General features: G+C 46.2%; 1 protein-coding gene across 3 annotated transcripts in view; it reads left to right on the top strand.

Annotated features, from left to right (window-relative positions):
• The first annotated feature begins 9 nt into the window (after nucleotides 1-9).
• RABEP1 (rabaptin, RAB GTPase binding effector protein 1) overlaps nucleotides 10-24,323 on the top strand; it is a 65,973-nt gene continuing 41,659 nt past the window's right edge. For all 3 annotated transcript variants that reach the window (XM_085876776.1, XM_085876775.1, XM_085876774.1), the window contains exons 1-6: nucleotides 10-896; nucleotides 18,806-18,931; nucleotides 19,902-20,105; nucleotides 23,693-23,832; nucleotides 23,933-24,046; nucleotides 24,265-24,318. In XM_085876776.1, coding sequence (XP_085732902.1) covers nucleotides 845-896; nucleotides 18,806-18,931; nucleotides 19,902-20,105; nucleotides 23,693-23,832; nucleotides 23,933-24,046; nucleotides 24,265-24,318 — 690 coding nt within the window. In that variant the 5' untranslated portion in view covers nucleotides 10-844. The remainder of the gene's footprint in view (nucleotides 897-18,805; nucleotides 18,932-19,901; nucleotides 20,106-23,692; nucleotides 23,833-23,932; nucleotides 24,047-24,264; nucleotides 24,319-24,323) is intronic.

Below are 24,323 nucleotides of genomic sequence, written 5' to 3'. Positions count from 1 at the left end.
CATGCGCAGAACACGCACAGTCACGGCCTTCGGACTGGAGAGTGTGAGTGAGTGAGGGCCCGTGCTTGTGTTCGTGAGTGAGGGCCCGTGCTTGTGTTCGTGAGTGAGGGCCCGTGCTTGTGTTCGTGAGTGAGGGCCCGTGCTTGTGTTCGTGAGTGAGGGCCCGTGCTTGTGTTCGTGAGTGAGGGCCCGTGCTTGTGTTCGTGAGTGAGGGCCCGTGCTTGTGTTCGTGAGTGAGGGCCCGTGCTTGTGTTCGTGAGTGAGGGCCCGTGCTTGTGTTCGTGAGTGAGGGCCCGTGCTTGTGTTCGTGAATGAGGGTCCGTGCTTGTGTTTGTGAGTGAGGGTCCGTGCTCGTGTTTGTGAGTGAGGGTCCGTGCTTGTGTTTGTGAGTGAGGACCAGTGCTTGTGTTCGTGAGTGAGGACCAGTGCTTGTGTTCGTGAGTGAGGGCCCGTGCTTGTGTTTGTGAGTGAGGGTCCGTGCTTGTGTTTGTGAGTGAGGGTCCGTGCTCGTGTTCGTGAGTGAGGGTCCGTGCTTGTGTTCGTGAGTGAGGACCAGTGCTTGTGTTCGTGAGTGAGGGCCCGTGCTTGTGTTTGTGAGTGAGGGTCCGTGCTTGTGTTTGTGAGTGAGGGTCCGTGCTTGTGTTTGTGAGTGAGGGTCCGTGCTCGTGTTTGTGAGTGAGGGTCCGTGCTCGTGTTCGTGAGTGAGGGTCCGTGCTCGTGTTCGTGAGTGAGGGTCCGTGCTTGTGTTTGTGAGTGAGGGCCCGTGCTTGGCACGGATAAACGTGTCACTGGACGTGAATCCGCCGTTTCCTGTCCCTCTGCCGCACCAAGAGCGCTTCCCGCGATGTCTGATCCTTCCAAGGACGTGGCGCTCGCCGTGGACAAGGACATGCAGGGTACGGAGTGCGGACGCGGATGTATCATTGAGGGTTCGATGATGTTTGATGTTTGATTTGTGGATCCAGTTCGAGGTTGTTCGGGTTTAGTTTTCACACTTCGAAGTTCAGAGAACAATTTCACGTTTCCTTGGGGCTTCGGATCAGATCGATGCACTGTATTACGGGGGGGGGGATCTAATCTATGTACTGTATAAGGGGTATTTCAATCTATATACTGTATAAGGGGGGATCTAATCTATGTACTGTATTAGGGGAGGGATCTAATTTATGTTCTGTATAAGGGGGATCCAATCTATGTACTGTATAAGGGGGGATCTATCTATGTACTGTATTAGGGGGGATCTAATTTATGTACTGTATAAGGGGGCGATCTAATCTATGTACTGTATTAGGGGGGATCTAATCGATGTACTGTATTAGGGGGGATCTAATCTATGTACTGTATTAGCAGGGGATCTAATCTATGTACTGTATGAGGGGGGATCTAATCTATGTACTGTATGAGGGGGATCTAATATATGTACTGTATTAGGGGGATCTAATCTATGTACTGTATTAGGGGGATCTAATTTATGTACTGTATAAGGGGGGGATGTAATCTATGTACTGTATAAGGGGGGATCTAATCTATGTACTGTATTGGGGGGATCTAATCTATGTACTGTATTAGGGGGGATCTAATCTATGTACTGTATTAGCAGGGGATCTAATCTATGTACTGTATGAGGGGTGGATCTAATCGATGTACTGTATTAGAGGGGGATCTAATCGATGTACTGTATAAGGGGGGATCTAATCTATGTACTGTATAAGGGCGGGATCTAATCTATGTACTGTTTAAGGGGGGGATCTAATCTATGTACTGTATAAGGGGGATCTAATCTATGTACTGTATTAGGGGGATCTAATTTATGTACTGTATAAGGGGGCGATCTAATTTATGTACTGTATAAGGGGGGATCTAATCTATGTACTGTATTGGGGGGGATCTAATATATGTACTGTATTAGGGGGGATCTAATCTATGTACTGTATTAGGGGGATCTAATTTATGTACTGTATAAGGGGAGGGGATCTAATCTATTACTGTATTAGGGGGATCTAATCTATGTAATGTATTAGGGGGATCTAATCTATGTACTGTATTAGGGGGATCTAATTTATGTACTGTATAAGGGGGGGCGATCTAATTTATGTAATGTATAAGGGGGGGCGATCTAATCTATGTACTGTATAAGGGGGAGGGGATCTAATCTATGTACTGTATAAGGGGGAGGGGATCTAATCTATTACTGTATTAGGGGGATCTAATCTATGTAATGTATTAGGGGGATCTAATCTATGTACTGTATTAGGGGGGATCTAATTTATGTACTGTATAAGGGGGGCGATCTAATTTATGTACTGTATAAGGGGGGGCGATCTAATCTATGTACTGTATAAGGGGGAGGGGATCTAATCTATTACTGTATTAGGGGGGGATCTAATCTATGTACTGTATTAGCAGGGGATCTAATCTATGTACTGTATAAGGGGGGGATCGAATCTATGTACTGTATGAGGGGGGATCTAATCTATGTACTGTATGAGGGGGGATCTAATCTATGTACTGTATGAGGGGGGATCTAATCTATGTACTGTATTAGGGGGGCATCTAATCGATGTACTGTATTGGGGGGGGATCTTATCGATGTGCTGTATGGTGGGGGGGAGATCTAATTGATGTACTGTATTGGGGAGATCTAATCGATGTACAGTATTGGGAAGATCTAATTAATGTACAGTATTGGGGAGATCTAATCGATGTACAGTATTGGGGAGATCTAATCGATGTACAGTATTGGGGAGATCTAATCGATGTACAGTATTGGGGAGATCTAATCGATGTACAGTATTGGGAAGATCTAATTGATGTACTGTATTGGGGGGAGATCTAATTGATGTACTGTATTGGGGAGAGATAATCGATGTACAGTATTGGGGAGATCTAATCGATGTACAGTATTGGGAAGATCTAATCAATGTACAGTATTGGGAAGATCTAATCGATGTACAGTATTGGGAAGATCTAATCGATGTACTGTATTGGGGGGAGATCAAATCAATGTACTGTATTGGGGAGATCTAATCGATGTACAGTATTGGGAAGATCTAATCGATGTACAGTATTGGGAAGATCTAATCGATGTACAGTATTGGGAAGATCTAATCGATGTACTGTATTGGGGGGAGATCTAATCGATGTTCTGTATTAGGGGGATCAGATCGATCTACTGTATTGGGGAGTTGTGATTGATGTTCTGTATTGGGGACATCAGATTGATGTTCTGTATTGGGGACATTAGATCGATCTACTGTATTGGGGAGATGTGATTGATGTTCTGTATTGGGGACATCAGATTGATGTTCTGTATTAGGGGGATCAGATCGATCTACTGTATTGGGGAGTTGTGATTGATGTTCTGTATTGGGGACATCAGATTGATGATCTGTAATGGGGACATCAGATTGATGCATTGTATTTGGGAGATCCAACTGGTGCACTGTATTTTAATTGGGGACAACCAATTTAATTACTGTAATGGGGACATATGAATGATATACTTTATTGTTATTGGAGTGATCCGATTGAGGTGCTGTACATGGGTCAGCTGATTGAGAGGGTTTAGGTGGGTGGGGATGAGGGACATTCAACTCTCCCACTTGGGCCCGCCGTTCACCACATCGTGGCTTCCAATACCAAAACTCAATTTTGAGGCTGTAGCTGCCCGATATAGTTTTTATAGTGAGTCACAGTTTTGTCGCATTCTGCTCTCTTTCAGAGCAATTTAGATATACCTGTGTCTTTGGATATACGCTGGTGATAAAGGAAGTAAATAAAACGTTGGTGCTTGTAGTTTCAACACCGACCACAGCGACACAATGGCCGAGGTAAACGCAAGTGCCGAAGACCTGGATGGGGCGAGCGAATACATCAGGGAGCTGGAAGTGGACTTGGAAAGGGCCAACGATTGCGTCAAGGAGTTGGCAGCCAACTTGGACAAATCCTGGGAATGCCTTTCATTTGATATTTGCACCAAAATGCAGCTCCCATAACGAAAACTCAATTTTGAGGCTGTCGGCCACTTCCCTATATCGTTTTTATCATGAGTCACTGTCTTGTAGCAGCCTGCCCTCCTCTTGACATGATGTCTCAAGCATTGCAACATTGTTGTGCAACATTGTTGCAATTTGCTCATTGCAAATTGTCCAATTAGAGAAGGATCTCACCAGGTGTATATGAAGGTGAGAACGGTGGCACAAAACCACTTCGCTTGGCTTCATGTTGGTAAAACTGAAACCTGTTCGAAATGTTATGTTTACGAGCTGTGTCGGCATCACAGACAGTGGCTGGGAAAGGGGCCCATTACCTCAATTGCATCAAGGCTGTGGTGTTGTTACTCAGGCAGATTCAAGACTGTTGTGGCTGTGGGGGTGACAGAGTGCACCATAGGTTAGGATACAAAGAGAGGAAGGCTCACCAGGTGTTTCAGTCGGTACTAGCTCAATTACTACAGGTCTGAATGCCCAGTTAAACAAAACATCTCCCGAATTATTTCAGTCTGGAACATGCTAACTGTTGAACACCTTCGTGGTTCAGCAAAGCAATACGGGCTTCCGGACACATCGCAGCTTCATAAATCCGGTCTCATCAAGGCGATAGCCAAGGCATGCGCTCCCAAATCTCAGAAGAGAATCGATCGTATGCTGCAAACTGGGCGGTTTCCAGTCCTACAGGGTGATGTACAGAATCCCCACAAGAAAGACCAGCGTCATAGAGAGGTCGGTCAGCTTGATAAATAGGTCACGGCTAGTCTCATGGCTAACGCATAGTGTTGCGGATTTGGAAAGCTAGCGCTTTCGCACACAACATTCAGGTTCCTATAGCTCAGTTATATCGGTAAGTATGTGTTTTATAGATAGCTTCCTTCCCTTGTCTAATGGGTGAATCAATGCAAATGCGCTGTGATTTATTTTCATAGTTAGGAGTTTTATCAGAATAACGCTGCAAGAGAAGAACAATGCTGCAGCGGAGGACGCCCACCTCCCGCCCCCAGATTCTTGCGGCGGAAACAGAAACGACCGTTGGGGCGGTTCTGCAGCGACGTAAACAAGAGTGACCGTTAAAAGTATGCTGCAGAAAAGAACGACAATCCCCTGCCCCGGGATTTTCCCCGCGCACCGGGGAGGGGAGAGGATTGAGCATGCCGGAGCGCATAAAAAGGAAGGAAAAGCAGCAGCCAGCCAGCTAGGAGGAGAGAAGGGAGGGAGGAAGCGAAGAGGGAGCGCTTCTGTCGTCGTTCTTCGTCGTTCTTTGTTGTTCTCCTGTTGTTCTGGAAAGTGTCTGCGTACGGAGGGTCTTCTCCCGCCAGCCTTCGCCCTGCCAACTCCGTTCGCCTGGATCGTCCGGATCGTGCTGGGGATCCACTTCGGCCCCGAGGACCTGGTCCTTGAAGACCGCACGAGGCGGGTAGGTCTGAGATAGGTCTCAATAAAGACCAATTGTTCCGATTCTTTGGGTGTGTGTGTGTGTTTGTGGCGCCAGTCTGACAAGTAGTAAATGGTTAAGTGCTTTTCGCTGTGCATTATTTGCCTTGCTTATTGATATCCGGTCGAGCTCTGCTCTTCTGTGTTCCCTCGTTCCCCATTATTGAATAAATATCCCGATTGTTAAATGTTTTCAGCTCGTTCGCGTCTATTCTTTGATTGACTGAGTGTGTCACGTAGCGGGGAATTAGCTGGCCATTGCCGTTATAACGGGACAATCGGGACCGACGGAACTCGGCGATTAAACTGCTTGGAATCGCACACGGAACGAGCTCGCTAAGCGGCTTGTTTCCGTACGGGTGCCGTCGAGGGTGTGAAGACTTGGTATATCGCCACGTGGTCTCTAGGTATTTTGAGATTTGGCAAATAACCCTGTACCACGTGGTGGAAATATTGATGCTTCACGGTCCGAAACAAAGGACCCGTGTTCTCCGGAGTATTCTGGAGAAGTACGATCTGAATTCCGGGCGATCGGTCGGGCCGACTTGCGGCTCCATCTAGCGGTCGAGCTCGCGGCCGACATCCGGCCCCGCAACAATACAACCAGAAGGCTAAAAACAATCCACTCAAGCGTTTGCCCACACTTCAGAGGATCAGAAAACGAGCTCGTCGGCAAGAACCCCTTGCTCATTCATTCGCTTGAGAAGGACCCCAGATCCTAAAGTCATGATTGAAAAGTGAAAGGGAACCCCTCAAGTTATTTGATCCTCTGGCCATAAAAACAGTGCAAAAGCTTGACCCGTCTCACTACTCCAGTTTGTATCAAGACCGCGCAAATCGGCTGTTTGCTGATGGCCAGCGTATTAAGAAGGGGAGAGACTGGCAATTTCACTCTGGATGAAATTGCTAAAGAAGCCAATGAAATATGAGGTGGCATGGCTGGAAAAGCATGCATTGAAGTTGATCCAGTCAGCCGGTGTCCTGTTTTTCCAGATGATTTGTTCTATATACAGTCAAAGCTCGTTACTATGCCACCTCGCTTCTATGCCACTCTCGCTATTATACCACTTTTGCTCGGTCCCGACAAAATTCAATACAAAATAAATTTACTATGCCACCCCCTACTCTCGCTACCATGCCACTACTGTGTGACTGTTAAAAGGCACGAGTCGTGAAAAAGTCTGTATTGCGCAGTGCTCGATTATCACACTCACGTCCAAAGGCGAAGCGACGAACTACAGTCCAGCGACGCACAACATAACTCAATACGTACGTGCATAGTCAGACTGTGTCAAAACACGCGATTCTTCTCCCCGATGCCAGCCACAACAAGCCAATCACAACACGTACAACGAGACACAAAAAAGCGCGAGCACACACACAGACACGCAGGCACACGTACAACAGTGACATCATTTTTTTTCAAATTCAGCCCATAATGTCAGCTCAGAAACGCAAGCGAACCGACTTTACGCTGAAGGAGAAGAAGGAGATCATCGATGCCGCGAAGAAGGAGCCGAATCAGTCCAAGTTGGCCAGGGAGATTAGCAAGAAATGGGGCGTCGAAGTTAAGAGAACCACCGTGAAGGGCATTCTCAGCAAGAAGGATGCAATCGAGGCTGCAATCAAAGCTGGATTTCCATCGAAGCGCATGAAGTTGACGCAGGCTCACGACCCGAAGCTTGATGAGGGAGTGCTCATGTGGCTGAAGCAATCAAGAGGACAGAATGTGCCTGTCAGCGGCGATCTGATCAAGGAGAAGGCGATGAAACTGGCCGAGCTGATGCACATCCCAGACTTCATGCCGAGCGACGGTTGGTTGGGCAATTTCAAGAAGCGCCACGGCATCACGTTCAAGACAGTGCAGGACGAAGCTGGAGCGGTGGATTCGCAATCCCTTCTTGAGTGGCAACAACAGGTTCTCCGGCCCTTACTCGGGCAGTTCTCCGCAGACGACGTCTTCAACCTGGACGAGACTGGACTCTTCTGGCAGCTGCTTCCGAACAAGACCATGGCTTTCAGGGGAGAGCGGTGTACTGGAGGAAAGAAAAGCAAGCAAAGGATCACTCTTCTGGTTGGGGCAAACATGAGCGGCAGCGAGAAGTTCCCTCTTCTGGTGATTGTCAATTCCAAGAAACCCCGTGCCTTCAAGAACAAAGAGATCCCGGTCAAGTACAAGGCGAACTCGAAGGCGTGGATGACGGCGGAGCTTTTCGAGGAGATGTTGCGTGCGTGGGACGGACGACTCGGCCAGCAGGGACGCAGAGTGCTGGTCTGTCTCAATAACTTCTCTGGCCACCCTCCCGAGCTCGAGCTGAACAACATCCAACTGGTCTTCTTCCCACCCAACACGACAGCCAATTTGCAACCAATGGATCAGGGAATCATAGAGAACCTCAACCGCCACTACAAGAAGCTCCTGCTATGCCGCCGGCTTGAGGCCATAGACGAGGGAAAGGAGTTCAAGTTCACGTTGCTCGACGCTCTACACGTCGCCCGGCGTGCTTGGGAGCAGGTCGGCAAGTCGACGATCAGGAACTGTTTCGCGAAGGCCAAGTTCATCAAAGAGGAGATCCAAACTGAGCCACAGGATGCGGAGCTGCCTGACATCTGGGAAGCTCTGCCTGCCGAGGAAAAGATGCACGAGAACAAGAAGATCGAGCTGTCTGACTTTCTCGAAGCCGACAAGCGCCTCGCGACTGGCGGGTATTTCACGCTGGAGGAGATTGCGGAGGAGATTCTGTGCAGTGAGGTGCCGGTGGAAAGCGAAGATGACGAGGTAACTGTCGAGGAGGAAATCGTTCCGTTCGAGGAAGCCCAGCGTGCTTGTAGCACCGTCCGGAAGTTCATGCAGCAGAGAAGCGGGAAGCCCGGTGTGATGCAAGCGTGCGATCGGCTAGACAACGAGATGCACGAGATCCGCCGAAAGAAGATTCGCCAGCCGACGATTCTTGAAAGCTTTGTGTGTCGTGAATTTCTCGCCATGCCATATGTTAGTGTGTGAACTCTGTTAGTGTGTGTATGTTCTCCGTTCGCTTAGCTTATACAACAGTCGTGCCTTTAACTTGCTGGAATAAATTTTGTCTAAAGATTAACTACAGATGAGAAATTTTCTTGAGAAAATAAGGCCGTTTTTACAAAATCTCGTTACTATGCCACTCTCGCTACTATGCCACTTTTGCTCGGTCCCGACGGGTAGCATAGTAACGAGCTTTGACTGCACTGGGTTTCTTACGGATCAGCCAAAATGAGAGTCACATTTGACATGATGTCTGAAGCGCTTGAGATGCTGGACCCTCAGTAGATGTACAAGCTCATTATTGTGTGCTGCCAATGAACCACTGGCTGTAGTGAGTGAAGAGGAGGGACTCTGAGCATAACATAAAAGGAAAGGTTGATGTTGGTGGCGACCAAGTCACGGTGGGGTCCTTGCATGGCATTGATGTACACATATGGGAGGTGGGGATTGAGTACCTATTCTATGTAAACGATCAACTTTGCCCCTTGCCTGTCCAAAATAGTGAACCAGGTCCAATGAAGGCCCCAGAGGGCGACCCTCAGTTTGCCAGTTGTGTTGTTCGTCATGTTGCCGATCACTGTCAGCACAGCGTTACCATATTCTCGGCTGGGCTGACCAATGCCCACCGTACGGCACTGAAACAGTTTGATGTGAAGGTGGCCAGCATGGATTGCACCAAGGGGGATGTGTTTGCCTAGGAAACTGCCCTCAAAATCAAACTGATGATCATTGATGCCCAAGGGCACATCGTGTGGGACTCTGAGAAGTACAATGGTCACCCACACATCATCATAATTTCATGTCCCAACAATCGTGCATGGCTGAGCTGCCCACCTTTATTGGACCAGCCTGCAATTGAAAAGGCATGTGGTCTTGACTTTCAAGCAGAAAGTACTCCGGCAGAAATACACCAAAATCAGCCACAGAATGGTGCAGCCAGAGGACATATGAGACCAGGATCCGTAATGTCATTGTTCAGTTTGCTGAGATGCATCCCTGCCATAGCAAGGGTGTTGATGTGTGGTTGTTTGCTTCTTACCCACAAAGGTACTTCATACAGTGGTGCGGCTGATGCAAGAGCAATAGTTAATGCCTTTGAGGAAGACTGGCTGGCACCTTAGCAAATTACCAGATGACCTCCCAGAACTGTCTCAGGAGTATGATTCAGTACATTACTTCATGTGTGGTGCTGCAGCCTACCGGTTCTACCGGTTTTCACCACACCCTAAAAATATTGTGATGTTTATGCATTCTGCATCAGCGTGAGCAGAGTTGAGCTTCGAGAACCAGTAGCTGGACCCCGTGAATACCAAAGCATTTACTACAGTACCACCAACCATCATCCCAATGGTGGCAGGGCCATGGCTGTTGACGTCAAAACGACAGTTCCAGTATGTAGGAACATGTCGTACAGACTGACAACTTCAATATTCAGGGAGGATCCCCTGCTTGATGAGCATGACTTGTGGCCAAGACAACACCGACATTGAGAACTACCATGCCAACATCATATTCCACCAAATCGAGTTTTGGTGTGGTCCCCGTGAAGATCATTTTGCCAAGGCAAATGTATCTCATCGCCAGACCGCTAATGACTGCAGGCAGCATTTTACCGTCGGCGATTGGAGTCGTCATATTGTCAGCAATCAACACATATAGAAGAGGTCTGGTATGTTCAATTGCTTAGCTCCACTTGAAGAGCAAGTCGGAACGACAGTTGCAGCTCCGCTCTGTAAATTTGGTCTGTTCCAACCCTCCTTGCAGTGCGCAGTATAGTCTGAAATACGCAAGCCACCAATCAAGATATAAGGTGTCCAGATTCCAACTGTGGTGATTCCGTCTGCTGCTGTTTGCTGTTCCAGATAATTTGGAACAGCATCGGAGCTTGCTGCTGTTTGCTGGTTCTTTTGGAACAGGAGCATCGGTCTTGACTGCCATACTTGCCTTTGCCTTCTGGAGCTCGGCAAGGAGTCGCTCCTTGTTTGTCTTGTAGTCCATGAGCCAGAACAGATATTGGTACCACCTGGGGTGGCAAATTCTCACTGTGTTTTCTTGAAAGGCATATACCCATTGATGAGAAAAAAAATTTGAAGCCAAGCTTGGAACGGTAGCTTAGTGCTAGTAATCGCCTCTTAAAGATGGGAGGACCGGGCCCGACTGGGACCCGAAATTATGGGGTAGAGGAAATATAAATTGTGATATATGTTTAACTAATGGCCCGATTGCTACAAATGACCACTCAAAATGTTGCAAATTTTATGTTCGACATAACTATATCTATTATTTGCCAATATGCAATATTTGCCAATATTATTTGCCATTCTTGCACCAGAGGTCAAAAGGTCATGAAATTTGACCCCTGCGTAAAATCTGGCCATCCGTCCAAAAAACACCACCGTTACCCTACCAATGGGAATTTCTCAGCCAAAATGGACTCAAATGGAAGTTGATAAGTGTCCAAGTCCATTTTATGCCTAAAAGTGTGGAATTTATTTGTATCTGAGCCATGGTACATTACAGAATTTGACCCATCTTTGAAAATGGCCATTTTTAGCCCAAAATACGCAAAGATGGAAGATGCCAATTTGTTGGTGTTCATATAAAATCTTTCACCCACAAATGTCAAATATCATGTGAAAATGTGCTCTGATTTAGGTGTTCTGCTTGGTAGCTAGGAGTTCCTCTTTAAGCCTCTGGTTTTTCTTGCACCAGCTGGGACATGGAAAGGTTGTCAGGATAGACCAGCAATTTGCCCTGCTCATCTGGTATCACATGTATACTCTCCCCAAACTCCCCCTTGTATTGATCTTTCTGTGGATGTGCTTTTTAGTGGACGCTTTCACCTCACCTCAGCCTACACCAGATTATACGAACAAATCAAGCAGGTATTTGCATAACTCAGTCATTCTTATCACTTGAGGCTTCTCAAATACAACATCCCTAATGAACCTGAATAGTCCACTGCAACAATGTACTTCAGTCTTAGCATACTCCTCGTCTGGGTCTGGGCAGAATGCCACCGGATCACCACTAGTTTCAGTGTTGGTCTTGGAGCGAGTCTGTTTGGTATACCTACGATAGCAAGATCGATGGTAGTGGCCCTCAGCTGCAACTAGGTCTCGGGACGTAATCGCCATCATTCTTGGATCACTTTGGTCTACTGCTGCCTTCCTAACCGTCTGATCAGAACGTAGATCGACGCATTGGACCAAGAGCTCTCTTGTTTTGCTGTTCGTGAGATACTTGGTGCTTTTCATGCAGAAGATGCAGACTGGTTCATACACGCGTGATGATGATGAGGTTAGACCTGCTGATGACTTTCTCCGGTTCAGTTCTTTCCGTCCCTGCTTATCCGGATTCTCTGCAGATGCCGCTTTTTCAATTGCATCCAGGTCACGTTTCTTAACTAATTAATTCCTGCATCCCCTGTGATAGAGGACTTGTGGGATCTCATCATCTCTAGCCGTAGCAGCAATCCTAAGAATCGCTGTATGCTTCCGGATCTCAGCTGCTTTCTGAAGCCGTTCCCACGATGCACGATCTTGGGGTGAATTCAGCTCGAGGTCTGTGTCCTCGCACTCGAAGATGCAGGAGGAATGGGTCAACTTGCGTGGCAGTAAGGGTTGGTCGAGATTTCCAGTGCCCTCCATCATTGCCTGAAAGTGAAGAACATTATTGATTACTAATGGACTCTGGGATGTGGTTACGAAGCCATGTGGTTCTCATTATGAAATAGGCCTACTTCATTACCAAGAATACCGATTATAAAGCTCCCCGCAGCAGTGCTCGTGTTCCCTTTGTTAGGAATCATTCAAGTGTGACCAGTGAGGCATGACCAAAATAAAATATTCATGAAAATTGAAAAATATTAAATATTAGCTAAATTAAAGTTAATATACTGGAAAATTAGTTTTGAAGACCACACATCTGCCCAATAATTCATACATGCAGGTTTTATTCACATGTTCTGCAAAAAAAATTGCTTTATGAAAATTTATACTTATTTGGGTCCATTTTTTCAGTCAACTTCAACACCCCATGGACACAAAAAAATTCTTCTATTGGCAAAATGAATATATCTATACCTTCCGTGAGCTCCCGGCATCATCTGAGGCTATTGGCAACTAAATTATATGGCTTCGTTCTTTAACTATACCTTCTCAAAAACATGACATTCTTGCATTTTCCTTGTATTAACTGCAAAATATGCCATTTTAACCTCCAAATTTTCAACCTTGGGATGACATGGAAAAATTTCAACCAATTTTACTCAAACTTCGCCAATATACTGCTTAATATATTGTAAAACCTCAGTGCTATCAGTGTTTGTAATCTGCTTTGTCCATTGTCTGCTAAATGCTGCAAATACCCCTATAGAAATTATATTACTCGCGTTATCGCTATTTGGCGCATGCACAGTTCTAGGGTTTTGGCATTCTTGGTGTGTTATATCTAGGAACATACAATGTACATGGATAATGGTAAGAACAACATTTTTGGCAGTAATCATTTTATATATATATATATTGTTACGGATTCGCGCCCGCCGGCATGCTGACGGCCACGTAACTCGAATCGCGGCACGTCGCCCACCGGACGGACAATCCAGTCGTGACCCTCTCGGACTAACGCCGGGAACCAGTCACGGGTGGACCTTTCGGTCTCACCGCGATCGAGCCAATCGGCCCCCGCGTGGGATAGGGTTGCTCGCCAAATTCGACCTACCTAAGTACCCACACGGAGGGTAGACCGGGCGATCGCACCTCGCCGCAGGTCGACTTCGGACACGGGCCACTTAAGCGACCCGTTCCGTACTATCGGGATCACCGAGCGGTGTTATCGTCGGCCTCGACGGTTCAATTAATTATCGGGCGTATTCAGCCCACTACCAACCCTTTACGTGAAGCAAGATGAGGATTCAATGAAAGAAATGACGAAGCGAAGCGGGAAACAGTTCAACATAAAGCACATTTATTCGCGATGAACGGAAAGCACACATATACAATTCCACCAAAAGCACATAGAAAAGAAAAACACAATGCAATTTACACAAAAAGCAAATGCGACAATGCAGATCTAATACCGATTACGCGAGCACACGGCAACACTTATACAATTTTACTTCACAGACGGCGCCGACAACACACATTCCCAAAGCAAAAGAAAAGAGAACCACCCTTCAGGATGAGGGGGTAGGCGGGCCTGGGGCCGAGACCGTGTCGGGCCTACCCGTCTGGTGATGAGACGCGGAGCGGCGGTGGTGCCTCAACTCCGCGGGCCTCGCGGACAGTGTCTGGTAGGGGGTGGGAAGGGGGCCCCCTTGGTCGCACTATCTCAGCGCGGGGGGAAACAGGAGGGGGTTGCTGATGCTCGGGGAAAGGAGGATTTTTACTCTGTCTCGGGTCCCGCGACGAGCGTCTCCACCTCGACCAGGTCGCGCTGTCGGCCTCCCTGGTGTGCAGCTCCCGGCACCGACGCGAGCACCCCCTCGTCTGCCTTCGCCGCCGCCGCCTCTCCACAGCTCCGTCCTCTTCGCTCCGACTCCAACTCCGACTCCGAACTCTTCCTCCTGTGAACTTCCCAACTGCACTCAACTCCAACGCACACGACGACGACACTTTTCTGACGAACGCAGCCGCTTATATAAGCCCCGTGGCTTCGCCTTTGACCCCCTGCCTTCGACCTTTCACCTCGCTCCCCATTGGCCCGAGAAAAAGTGGGCGTGAATGCATTTTGATCCATGAATTTGCATATAGCGACCGCCCTCCAACGCCCTGGAGGCGGGGCCAAATCGCCCCTTGTTCACCGATTGGACGGAACAAAAGTGGGCGTGAGTCGTTTTTGATCCGTTTTTGGAGCGGAAAGTCCGTGGTTTTGTACACGCTGTTCGGCGCGCGCCCTGCACGAGTCCAATACCGGTACCCACAAGCGGCGCAAGAACGGTGGCGATGCGACGGTTGCGAGGTGTGACGGTAAAGGTCGTGGCTGTTGTGGTGAAGCGGCGTTGTGGTGGGTGGTTGATGTTGTGATGACTGTTGAGACGCGGTTGGTGGTGGTAATCATAGCGGTTGGTCCAAAATAAAGATAGTAAAAGAAAAACGGCTATCCTGAAGAGTCGCAGCACGCATAAATGACATGTATTCCCACTAGACAACGGGTTTGGGTCTAACTACACATGTACTTACCGAGATACCTCACCTAAGGGACCTGAATGGTGGTTTGCGAATTTGGTAACCACAACAATATATTGTAAAACCTCAGTGCTATCAGTGTTTGTAATCTGCTTTGTCCATCGTCTGCTAAATGCTGCAAATACCCCTATAGAAATTATATGACTCGCGTTATCGCTATTTGGCGCATGCACAGTTCTAGGGTTTTGGCATTCTTGGTGTGTTATATCTAGGAACATACAATGTACATGGATAATGGTAAGAACAACATTTTTGGCAGTTATCATTATATATATATATATATATATATATATATATATATATATATATATATATATATATATATATATATATATATATATATATATATATATATATATATATATGAGGCCTATGTGAATTTGGCCAAGATTTCTGAGATTTTTTTTTGAATTAACCTACTTTTGGACAGTTTTAGTGACTAAAAATCTTGCATAGCTTGCTTACCTTTTAGGCAGATTCCTTGTTAATACTATTCACTGAACATGGTTAGTGGTAACAATTGAGACATTATGCCAGAGCAAACAACTGGAACGTTTCAAATCAATTGTAATGTGTTATGTCAATTTCATGAACTTTGTGTCCTTCAAGAACAAAGGATTGGTGGTCAGAAACAATACAGAAGTGCCAATTAGTTAATTAATTGGCTAACAGATGGCACTTCAAGTGTCCCTGTTGAAAAAAAACAGTCCAAAGAAAGAGAAGAAGGGCTGTTTGATCTTCAAATGACCTCTACTGATCTTGTAAACAGACCAAAATGTTACATTGAAAGAAATATTGCATAGCCTTTACTGGTATAAAATTGAATTCCTGCAAAAAAAATGTTAATTAAATATGAGCATACTAGTAGTAAAGCCCGGCATTGCTCGGGCAACGCCCGGGCTTTCTTGCAAATTTCCTGAATAGCTGTTAGCGGTTAGGGGTTAGGGTTGCGGTTGGGGTTAGGGTTCGCTGTTAGGGTTAGGGTTAGCTGTTAGCTGTTAGGGTTAGTGTTAGGGTAGCTAACCCTAACACTAACACGAACACTAACCCAAACCCTAACAGCTTGGCGTCGCGGAGGTATACAGCGCCCAGGGCAAAGTGGAAATTTGCGTCTCCCGTAGCCCTTGAACTTGAGTGGATTTGAATGGAAAATCCCATAAGGGATATGGATTTATCGATTTTTTTTTTTTCGAATATTGGAAGTGTTATGGAAATTTTTTTATAGCCATTGACCTAAGTTGGACCAAAAGCCATCATCGTACCGAATTTGAATGGAATCGGTTGGAGTTTGTGAAAATGCATCAAAACGAATTTTGAGGGGCCTCTTAAGGAAGACAATAATATCATTAGTATATGTGCCAAATCTTGTTTCATTTCATGCAGTAACAAAAATCTGATGGTGGAACAAAGAAAGGGGCATGCCGAAATATTAGTATAGATTGACATTCATTTTTGAAGTTTTTTTTTTTTGGCTAAAAATGGCCGTTTTCAAAGATGTGTCAAATTCTGTAATGTACCATGGCTCAGATACAAATAAATTCCACACTTTAGGCATAAAATGGACTTGGACATTTATTAACTTCCATTTGAGTCCATTCTGGCTGAGAAATTCCCATTGGTAGGGTGATGGTGATTTTTGGACGGATGGCCAGATTTTAAGCAGGTGTCAAATTTCATGACCTTTTGACCTGTGGTGACTTTAATTAGCATATTGGCATATAATAGATATAGATGTGTAGAACATAAAATTTGCAACATTTTGAGTGGTCATTTGTAGCAATCGGGTCATTAGTTTAAAAAATATCACAATTTATATTTCCCATACCCCATAATTTTAGGTCCTGGGTCGGGCCCGGTCCTCCATCTTTAAGAGGTGATTACGAGCACTAAGCTACCATTCCAAGCTTGGCTTCAAATTTTTTTTTCATCTATGGGTATATGCCTTTCAAGAACACACAGAGAGATTTTGCCACCCCAGGTGGTACCAATCCATGAAATTCTGAGGTCTGGCTCATGGACTATTGTGCACTGCAGCCTTCATCAACCTAGCTGCAACCTTTTTAGGATCTTTCGATGTTGGAGTGACCGCAGGGACTGCTACAGCATGGGTCTCCCTTGTCGGTGCAACGGGTTCCACTGCCACCTGTGGTGGTGTCGTCTGTACCGTCGGAACGACTGGTTGCTCCATCTCCGTACTCTATACTGTACTCTACTGTATACGAGCATCTGTTTCTTTTCTAAATTGGCAATGCTTCAGAGTTGTTAAAATTATGGTGAGTGGAGCAAGGTACATGCCGTAGTGGTGGTATAGCTCACAGGTAGCAATGCTAAGGACATGTTCCACAACTGGGTTTGACTGATTTCCGGGTGGGACGAATAACAGTAACAGCATTCCAGTTGATGTTGCATATACCCGACCAAGGCCAGGTACACGGAGAACTGCGGTCCCTGGGATCTTTGTTAATGTGGCCCTCAGCCGGGCCTCTTACCGGGCGTGTAGCTTTTCAATCTCTGCCTCAGGCATCCCTTTAATCTGGTCATGCGAATAGAAAACGGCCTCGATACTGCTGCGCTTTCCCACCTGAGGCTAAAGCAGCCAACCTGGCATGTTTTTCTGCACTGGTTTGTGTTCCCGCGCTTGCTCCTGTTGGAGACGACACAGATTGGACATATTGGAGAGATCCGATTGGTGTGCTATATTGGGGATATCTGATTGAGGTACTGTATTGGTGACACATGATTGAGGTACTGCATTGTGGATATCAGATTGAGCAGTTGTTGTATTGCGGAGATCCGATTGAGGGGTTCTTGTGTCGGGGAGGTCCGATTGAGGGGTTCTTGTTTCGGGGAGATCTGACTGAAGGGGTTGTTGTGTGGGGGAGATCCCATTGAGTGGTTGTTGTTTCAGGGAGATCCCATTGAGAGATTGTTGTTTTGGGGAGATCCCATTGAGGGGTTCTTGTGTCGGGGAGATCCCATTGAGGGGATGATGCGTCGGGGAGATCCCATTGAGGGGATGATGCGTCGGGGAGATCCCATTGAGGGGATGATGCGTCGGGGGAGATCCCATTGAGGGGATGATGCGTCGGGGGAGATCCCATTGAGGGGATGATGCGTCGGGGGAGATCCCATTGAGGGGATGATGCGTCGGGGAGATCCCATTGAGGGGTTGTTGTGTCGGGGAGATCCGATTGAGGGGTTGTTGTGTCGGGGAGATCCGATTGAGGGGTTGTTGTGTCGGGGAGATCCCATTGAGGGGTTGATGTGTCGGGGAGATCCCATCGAGGGGTTGTTGTGTCGGGGAGATCCCATTGAGGGGTTGTTGTTTCGGGGAGATCGCATTGAGGGGTTGTTGTGTCGGGGAGATCGCATTGAGGGGTTGATGTGTCGGGGAGATCCCATTGAGGGGTTGTTGTGTCGGGGAGATCCGATTGAGGGGTTGTTGTGTCGGGGAGATCCCATTGAGGGGTTCTTGTGTCGGGGAGATCCCATTGCCATTGAGGGGTTGTTGTGTCGGGGAGATCGCATTGAGGGGTTGATGTGTCGGGGAGATCCCATTGAGGGGTTGTTGTGTCGGGGAGTGCCCATTGAAGGGTTGTTGTGTCGAGGAGATCCGATTGAGGGGTTGTTGTGTCGGGGAGATCCGATTGAGGGGTTGATGTGTCGGGGAGATCCCATTGAGGGGTTGTTGTGTCGGGGAGATCCGATTGAGGGGTTGTTGTGTCGGGGAGATCGCATTGAGGGGTTGATGTGTCGGGGAGATCCCACTGAGGGGTTGTTGTGTCGGGGAGATCCCACTGAGGGGTTGTTGTGTCGGGGAGATCCCACTGAGGAGTTGTTGTGTCGGGGAGATCCCATTGAGGGGTTGTTGTGTCGGGGAGATCCCATTGAGGGGTTGTTGTGTCGGGGAGATCCCATTGAGGGGTTGTTGTGTCGGGGAGATCCCATTGAGGCGATTGCATAAAAAAGGCAATGATGGGTTTTCCTTGTGATTTGGGGAGCATGATCTATAATAAATGCAGAGCACTGGGAAGGTGGGTGGTTTGAACTCGATAGCTTTTTATGTTTTTCCTGTATTATACATACATTTCCAAATGTGCTTGATGATGGCGGCCTTTGTACACAACTTTTGTTTTTTATTTTATTGTGCCTTGTTTATTTATTTACAGGGCTATGTGAGAAAGTGTTTGCACTGGAGGCTGCACAGGAAGCCATGTTGCGGGAAAAGCAGCAGCTGGAAGAGGAGTTTGGGCAAAATAGAGCAAAGTTCAAGGATATGTTCCTGGCCAAGGAAGGTAATTCATCCCCTTAAGCGAGTTCATTGCTGTCAGTTGACGTTTATTCGTGGTACGTGAAACACCCTGCAACCCATGCCTACAGAAAACAGAGTTTTTGGAACGCCGGCCTCATTTTCCATCCACTCATCGTGTAACTTTGTTTAAATATTCTCCATGGGTATGTGCTCCTTTGTTAAAAGTTTTATGTGAATTACTCAAGTGGTTGCGGAGAAAACGAATTTATAACCGAATAAAAGTCAAAAAAGTGAGGGCTTCTGCAGACGTTCCACAACATGGTCAGGGTTGGTCGTAGACGCCTATAACTAGTTAATTTATTTAAACCATTGCTATCTATTAATAATTGTTTACCTTGGAATGTTTTGTGTCATTGTAATATATTTTTTTACGACCAGTCATTTTTCTGACTGTTGCATTAAGGTCTCCATGCTCCCCTGGAGACTGGGGTATCCATAACTTGTGCATGATAATCGGTAGGCAGACAAACAGGAAATACTTTTGTACATGACCTGAGGATGAAAAAAAGTTTGTTGACCTTCCATTAAAAACGACTGAGAAGGTTTCTTATCAAGCTTCAAATATCCCTGGTATATACCCCTCCAGTGGCGCCTGCATTCTACCATCTCAAAACTTTACTTTGTGAAATACAAAACGAGGATTGGACACGATGAATTGTGCTCAAGTAATGGGGCCTTCTCAAATATCATTCACAATGTATTGGGTCACACAAATGAACCCCAAGCCCATCTCGTAGATCCCATTCCATTGTGATTTGGATTAATCGTCGTCTGCACTAATTGGGGATACGTTTGCGGTTTTCTCCAAACGTGATGCGATGCTTCCTCGTGCAGTTGTCATCGCCACATACCTGTCCCTTCACACACAGTTTTTCACACAATGCTCGCTTTGCTCGTCGTCGTTAAAACTGATGATTAAATATTCCTTCCTTCCTTCTTTGTGTGCGTTCCAGAGGAGCTTTTGAAAAGCCAGATGGAACTGCAGAGTACTTGTGACCACATGTCGATCCTGGAATCGCAGCTGACAGAAGCACGTGCTGAGCTGGAGGATATCAAGGCCGTGGCCACAGTGACTGAGAGCACCAAACAGGAGGCCATGGACGAAATCCAACGCCAGTGGCAGGAGGATACCGCCTCGCTTCAGGCGGCTATGAAGGGTCTGTTTTGTCCTTCTTGTGAAGTCCTTCCTTGCTGTTTGTTTGATGCATTGCAAATGAAGAAAGCCAACGTGATGTTGTTTAGATGTCAACAATTAGCTTCAAGGGTTGTTGATAAGTTACTTATGAATAGATAAAATTGAGAAACGAGTTAATTTGGGAAAGAGGAAAGAACGGTGAGATGGGGAGAAAATGAAAGGGTTGGGGGGGGGTTATGGAGCATGGGGAGGGAGAAGAGGTTGGAGAATAAAGCAAAGGAAGTTTGTAGGAGACATGAGTTAGGCTAGACAGAAAGAGAATGTTTGAAAATGAGGAAGGGAGGTATGTAGTACATGGGGGTCAAATATTTTGCCAATTTTGCACATATACTGTTTATATGACCTCTGTGATCATGTCTGGTGGCAATTCACAACAGGCACCCACCGGAAACATTGCTTCACCTTTCCCACGGTGGGTAACATTGCTTCACCTTTCCCACGGTGGGTAACATTGCTGTCAACATTTAAATGAGCAAATTCATTGTCCAGAGAAGTAAGATGTGGGTTTGTTTGACAATCCTTCTGTGGCAATGGAGTGAGACTCTGAGATTTTTTTTTTCTTTGTCTTTCCAACAAGACTGAAGGACATTTTCCATTTATTAGACCGGCATCCAGTTGATTCCAGATCAGGAGACGCAGCTGCAGTCTGCCTCGTGGAGGGATGGGGGTGTTGTATGACAATGTGGAGTTATCTGTAAAAAAGGAAGAGAGCGTTTTCCTGCAGAGCATCTGAGAGGCTTTATTTAATGTACATACATGACGAACAAGACCGAGCCAAAGACATAGCCTTGAGGAACCCCAGCCTCCATGTTGGGGGAAGCGAGACAGGACCGAGGGAGTTCCATTGATAGCCATGTATTTTCACTTCCTAATTTTAGTGAAAATTATCGAGGATGATTTTATCAACTGAACTGGACATATGTAAATGCGTACATAAGGCCCAATTTTAATGGCATAAAAGGGAAAGTAAACATTTTCTTCTCCGGCTATTCACTATAAAGGGTACTTTTATAAATGATAGCGTCATTAAATAAAGTGGATATGAAATTTGAGCCAGGTTTCATTTGGTTTATTTTCTGTAGCTTTGAAACGGCTTATAGTACAGGAATTATGTCCCATGACCTCAAACAAATTGGAATAAAAGCTACCTCACTTGCATCATACCGAGGAAGGTGTCCTCCATGACGGTGGTTCTTAACCTTTTTCTCAACCGGCAAAGGTCAGCGATAAATGACTGCGGACTGCCAATTGGGAACCACGTAATTAATGGTCTTTACTGTCTCGACTTCAGCACGTCAAACATCTCTAATAATGTTTTACAGTAATATTTTGGTTTTATATAAATGTTCTAGTTTAGGAAATTGCCTCGTTTAGCTGCCTCTGATATCACCCACCTTCGAGTACACATGAATTTCCTGATGGAATGATTTGAAAACTCGTCGTCGTACTCATTGCTGGTAAAAACAAAAAAAATCCTTCCCCCTGCATTGCCACGCCACCTGCTGTCATGGCGCCTCAGAAAAGATCAAACCTTAGTCTTGGTCGGAGGCTCGGAGCAAGTTCTTCGCTGGTTTGAAAAAAGATATATACATGGAAAATGCACCAAGAACCGCTCGCCGTACATTCATGAACATGCACAGTATGAAGGGGAACTGTTTCCGATTGCTACGTCAGTTCGATTACTTATGGATAGTAGTGAACAATCCATCCTTGGAGTTTCTGAACAAATTCAGATACTTGATTTTTACAATCGAAACAAAGGTTCCCCCCGCAAAGGACCTGCTTTTACGCCCAGAGCTTAAGAAGAACACAAAGAACTCTTGTATCTAGAACATCAGGGTGGTCAAGAAACAGCTTGGTCCGGACATGAGCAAACACATTCTCTTCCTCCATGCTGTCTTTGGATGTGACACAACATCTCGCTTCAAAGGAATCCAGAAAGGAGCTTCCCTTGAATAAATTCAAGACGAGCAGTCACTTCCATGAGTAAGCCAAGGTGTTTGCACAGTCGGCTTCTACCGATGATTATGTAACTGCAGGAGGGAAAGCCTTGGTGATCCTCTGCAATGGGGAAACCCAGCGAAAAGCCAGACTCTTTGCGGCACAAGCGGTTATGTGAGAAGGTGGCTTCCAGCACGTCCCACGTTCCACCACAGAGCATACCACCTACATTGGCAGCAGAAAAGGGGCTCGTCCCTCAACAGACATACCTAGCTCCTGCTCTTGAGGAGGTACTGCGGATGACATCATCAGGTGCAACTGTCAGACCGACTGCAGCAGCTTGAGGCGCACATGCAAGAAGCACAACGTTGAGTGTACTACTTGTGGAAACTGCAGAGGATCTGGTTGTGCAAACACAACACATTTGGTGAAGATGAAGATGATGACATCGTTGGCTTCTGAATGACTCTTGTACATTGACGCAGGTTTCCTCAGCATGCCACCTTCTGGTGGGAAGATATTGGAAATATGGCAACTTCTCATCATCGATGTTTCTCTTGCATTATATAACGTTTTACATGTTCACTGTCGAGTTATCCGCAGAGTCGTCGTCGTATTTTGAAAGCTCTCAGTTTTGGGAAGGTTCTCAGTATTATCCTTGCAATTTGGTATTATCCATCCATCCTTTGGGACCATACTCTGTACAGAGAGTTGGTGCTGCCGGAGCAGTCTCCTGGGCTATAGGACACAATCCGGGACAGGTCATCACTCCGGCGCAGGATACTCGAATGGCTCGATCATCCCAGCAAGCTAGTACTCATTTAGCCGACCTCGGAACGATGACAGGCTGAGTCAACCCCCACCTGGTATTAATTCAACGGCTGAGCATGATCTGAACTCCTCACCATTAAGCCAACACCAGGCATACAATTTGGTATTATGGTTTACCATAACTCGTCGTGCCAGTTGCTGTTCAATATTTATATTTTGATTTTTTTTTTAATGAGTTTGTGCCATGGCAACATGCAGGAATTAAAAATGATCTTCAGTGTTTGATTTAATCATTTATAACATCATTATACAAGCATCATTCCTAACTTGTTGACTTTTATTATGGTATGCACAGCACTCAGGATGTATCTCAAAATTGCTCTTTATTTCATTATTTTAATGTTAAATGTTTTACCTATCAGCTGGGACTGCCTCTCAGTCCTTCAAACCTGAACTGCTTGCCAACAGTTTCAATAAAAATCTGAATTTCACAATTCACTGAAACCTTCAGTGAGGTTTTAACGTGTTCATTAAAGGCTGAAATTGGGAAAATCACATTTTTGGGTGTGGTCAGATTCCAGTGATGTTTTTTTTCCCCCAGGTTTCCCCTTATCGGATCCCCTAAGATCAGATGTGATGAGGACATATTCATGAGTATAAAACAGCAAAGATGCTTTGTTGTTGCAATTTGTTCAAGGTTGACCAAAGATTTTTCATAAAATGCCTGTCCTGTAATCTCGTGATGGAAATTCCACATTGTGACGATGGTTGTTGGCATGACGTTTCAGCCATGTGAAGGACCCAGGTTTCCATACTCTCATTATTTTTTTTTTCTAGAGACCTTGCGGGATTATGAGATGCAGTTTCGGAACAAGTTGGAGGCCGACCGAGGGCGTCACGAATGTGAAATGGAGGAATTGAGAAGGCGACTTTCTGAGAATGGGCTGGAGGGGAATTTGGAGATCGACATGCGAAAGGTCCCACCACACAAAGGCATGAATACTTCATTCCGTCACACACTTCTCCCTTCCAGCCTCCCTTCTTTACATGCTCCCTCTCTGTGTTTGCAACAACTAGGCTCAGGAAGATGCTGAAAAACTGCGATCTGTGGTCATGCCCATGGAACAGGAAATCAGCAACTTAAAAGGTCGCCTGGCAACTGCTCAGGAGCACATACAGCAGCTGGAAGAGGCACGAGCGGTGGTTAAGGGGAGGTGGTGGTTGGGGGTTTGGTGATTAACATGGGTGGTGGAAAGTTTATTTGGTACAGTCTTGTCACTTGGTGATTTATCAACGTTGCAAGCAGATTACTGAACCACTATGGTCGATGAGTAAATTAATTTCATTTTTGGGATCATGGCACCTTTTGAACAATTGGTAATGGCTTTCCATGTGTTTGTGGTTGCCAGGCTGCAGGATCTGTGGCTGAAGATGCAGAATGTGAGGATGAGGTTGAAGACAAGGTAAC

This window comes from Eptatretus burgeri, chromosome 4, assembly GCF_056783735.1.
Source record: "Eptatretus burgeri isolate ZD-2024b chromosome 4, Ebu_testis_v1, whole genome shotgun sequence".
Lineage (NCBI taxonomy): Eukaryota > Metazoa > Chordata > Myxini > Myxiniformes > Myxinidae > Eptatretus > Eptatretus burgeri.
The sequence above is the reverse complement of the archived record's forward strand: the minus strand, read 5'-3'. Positions and strand labels throughout refer to the sequence as shown.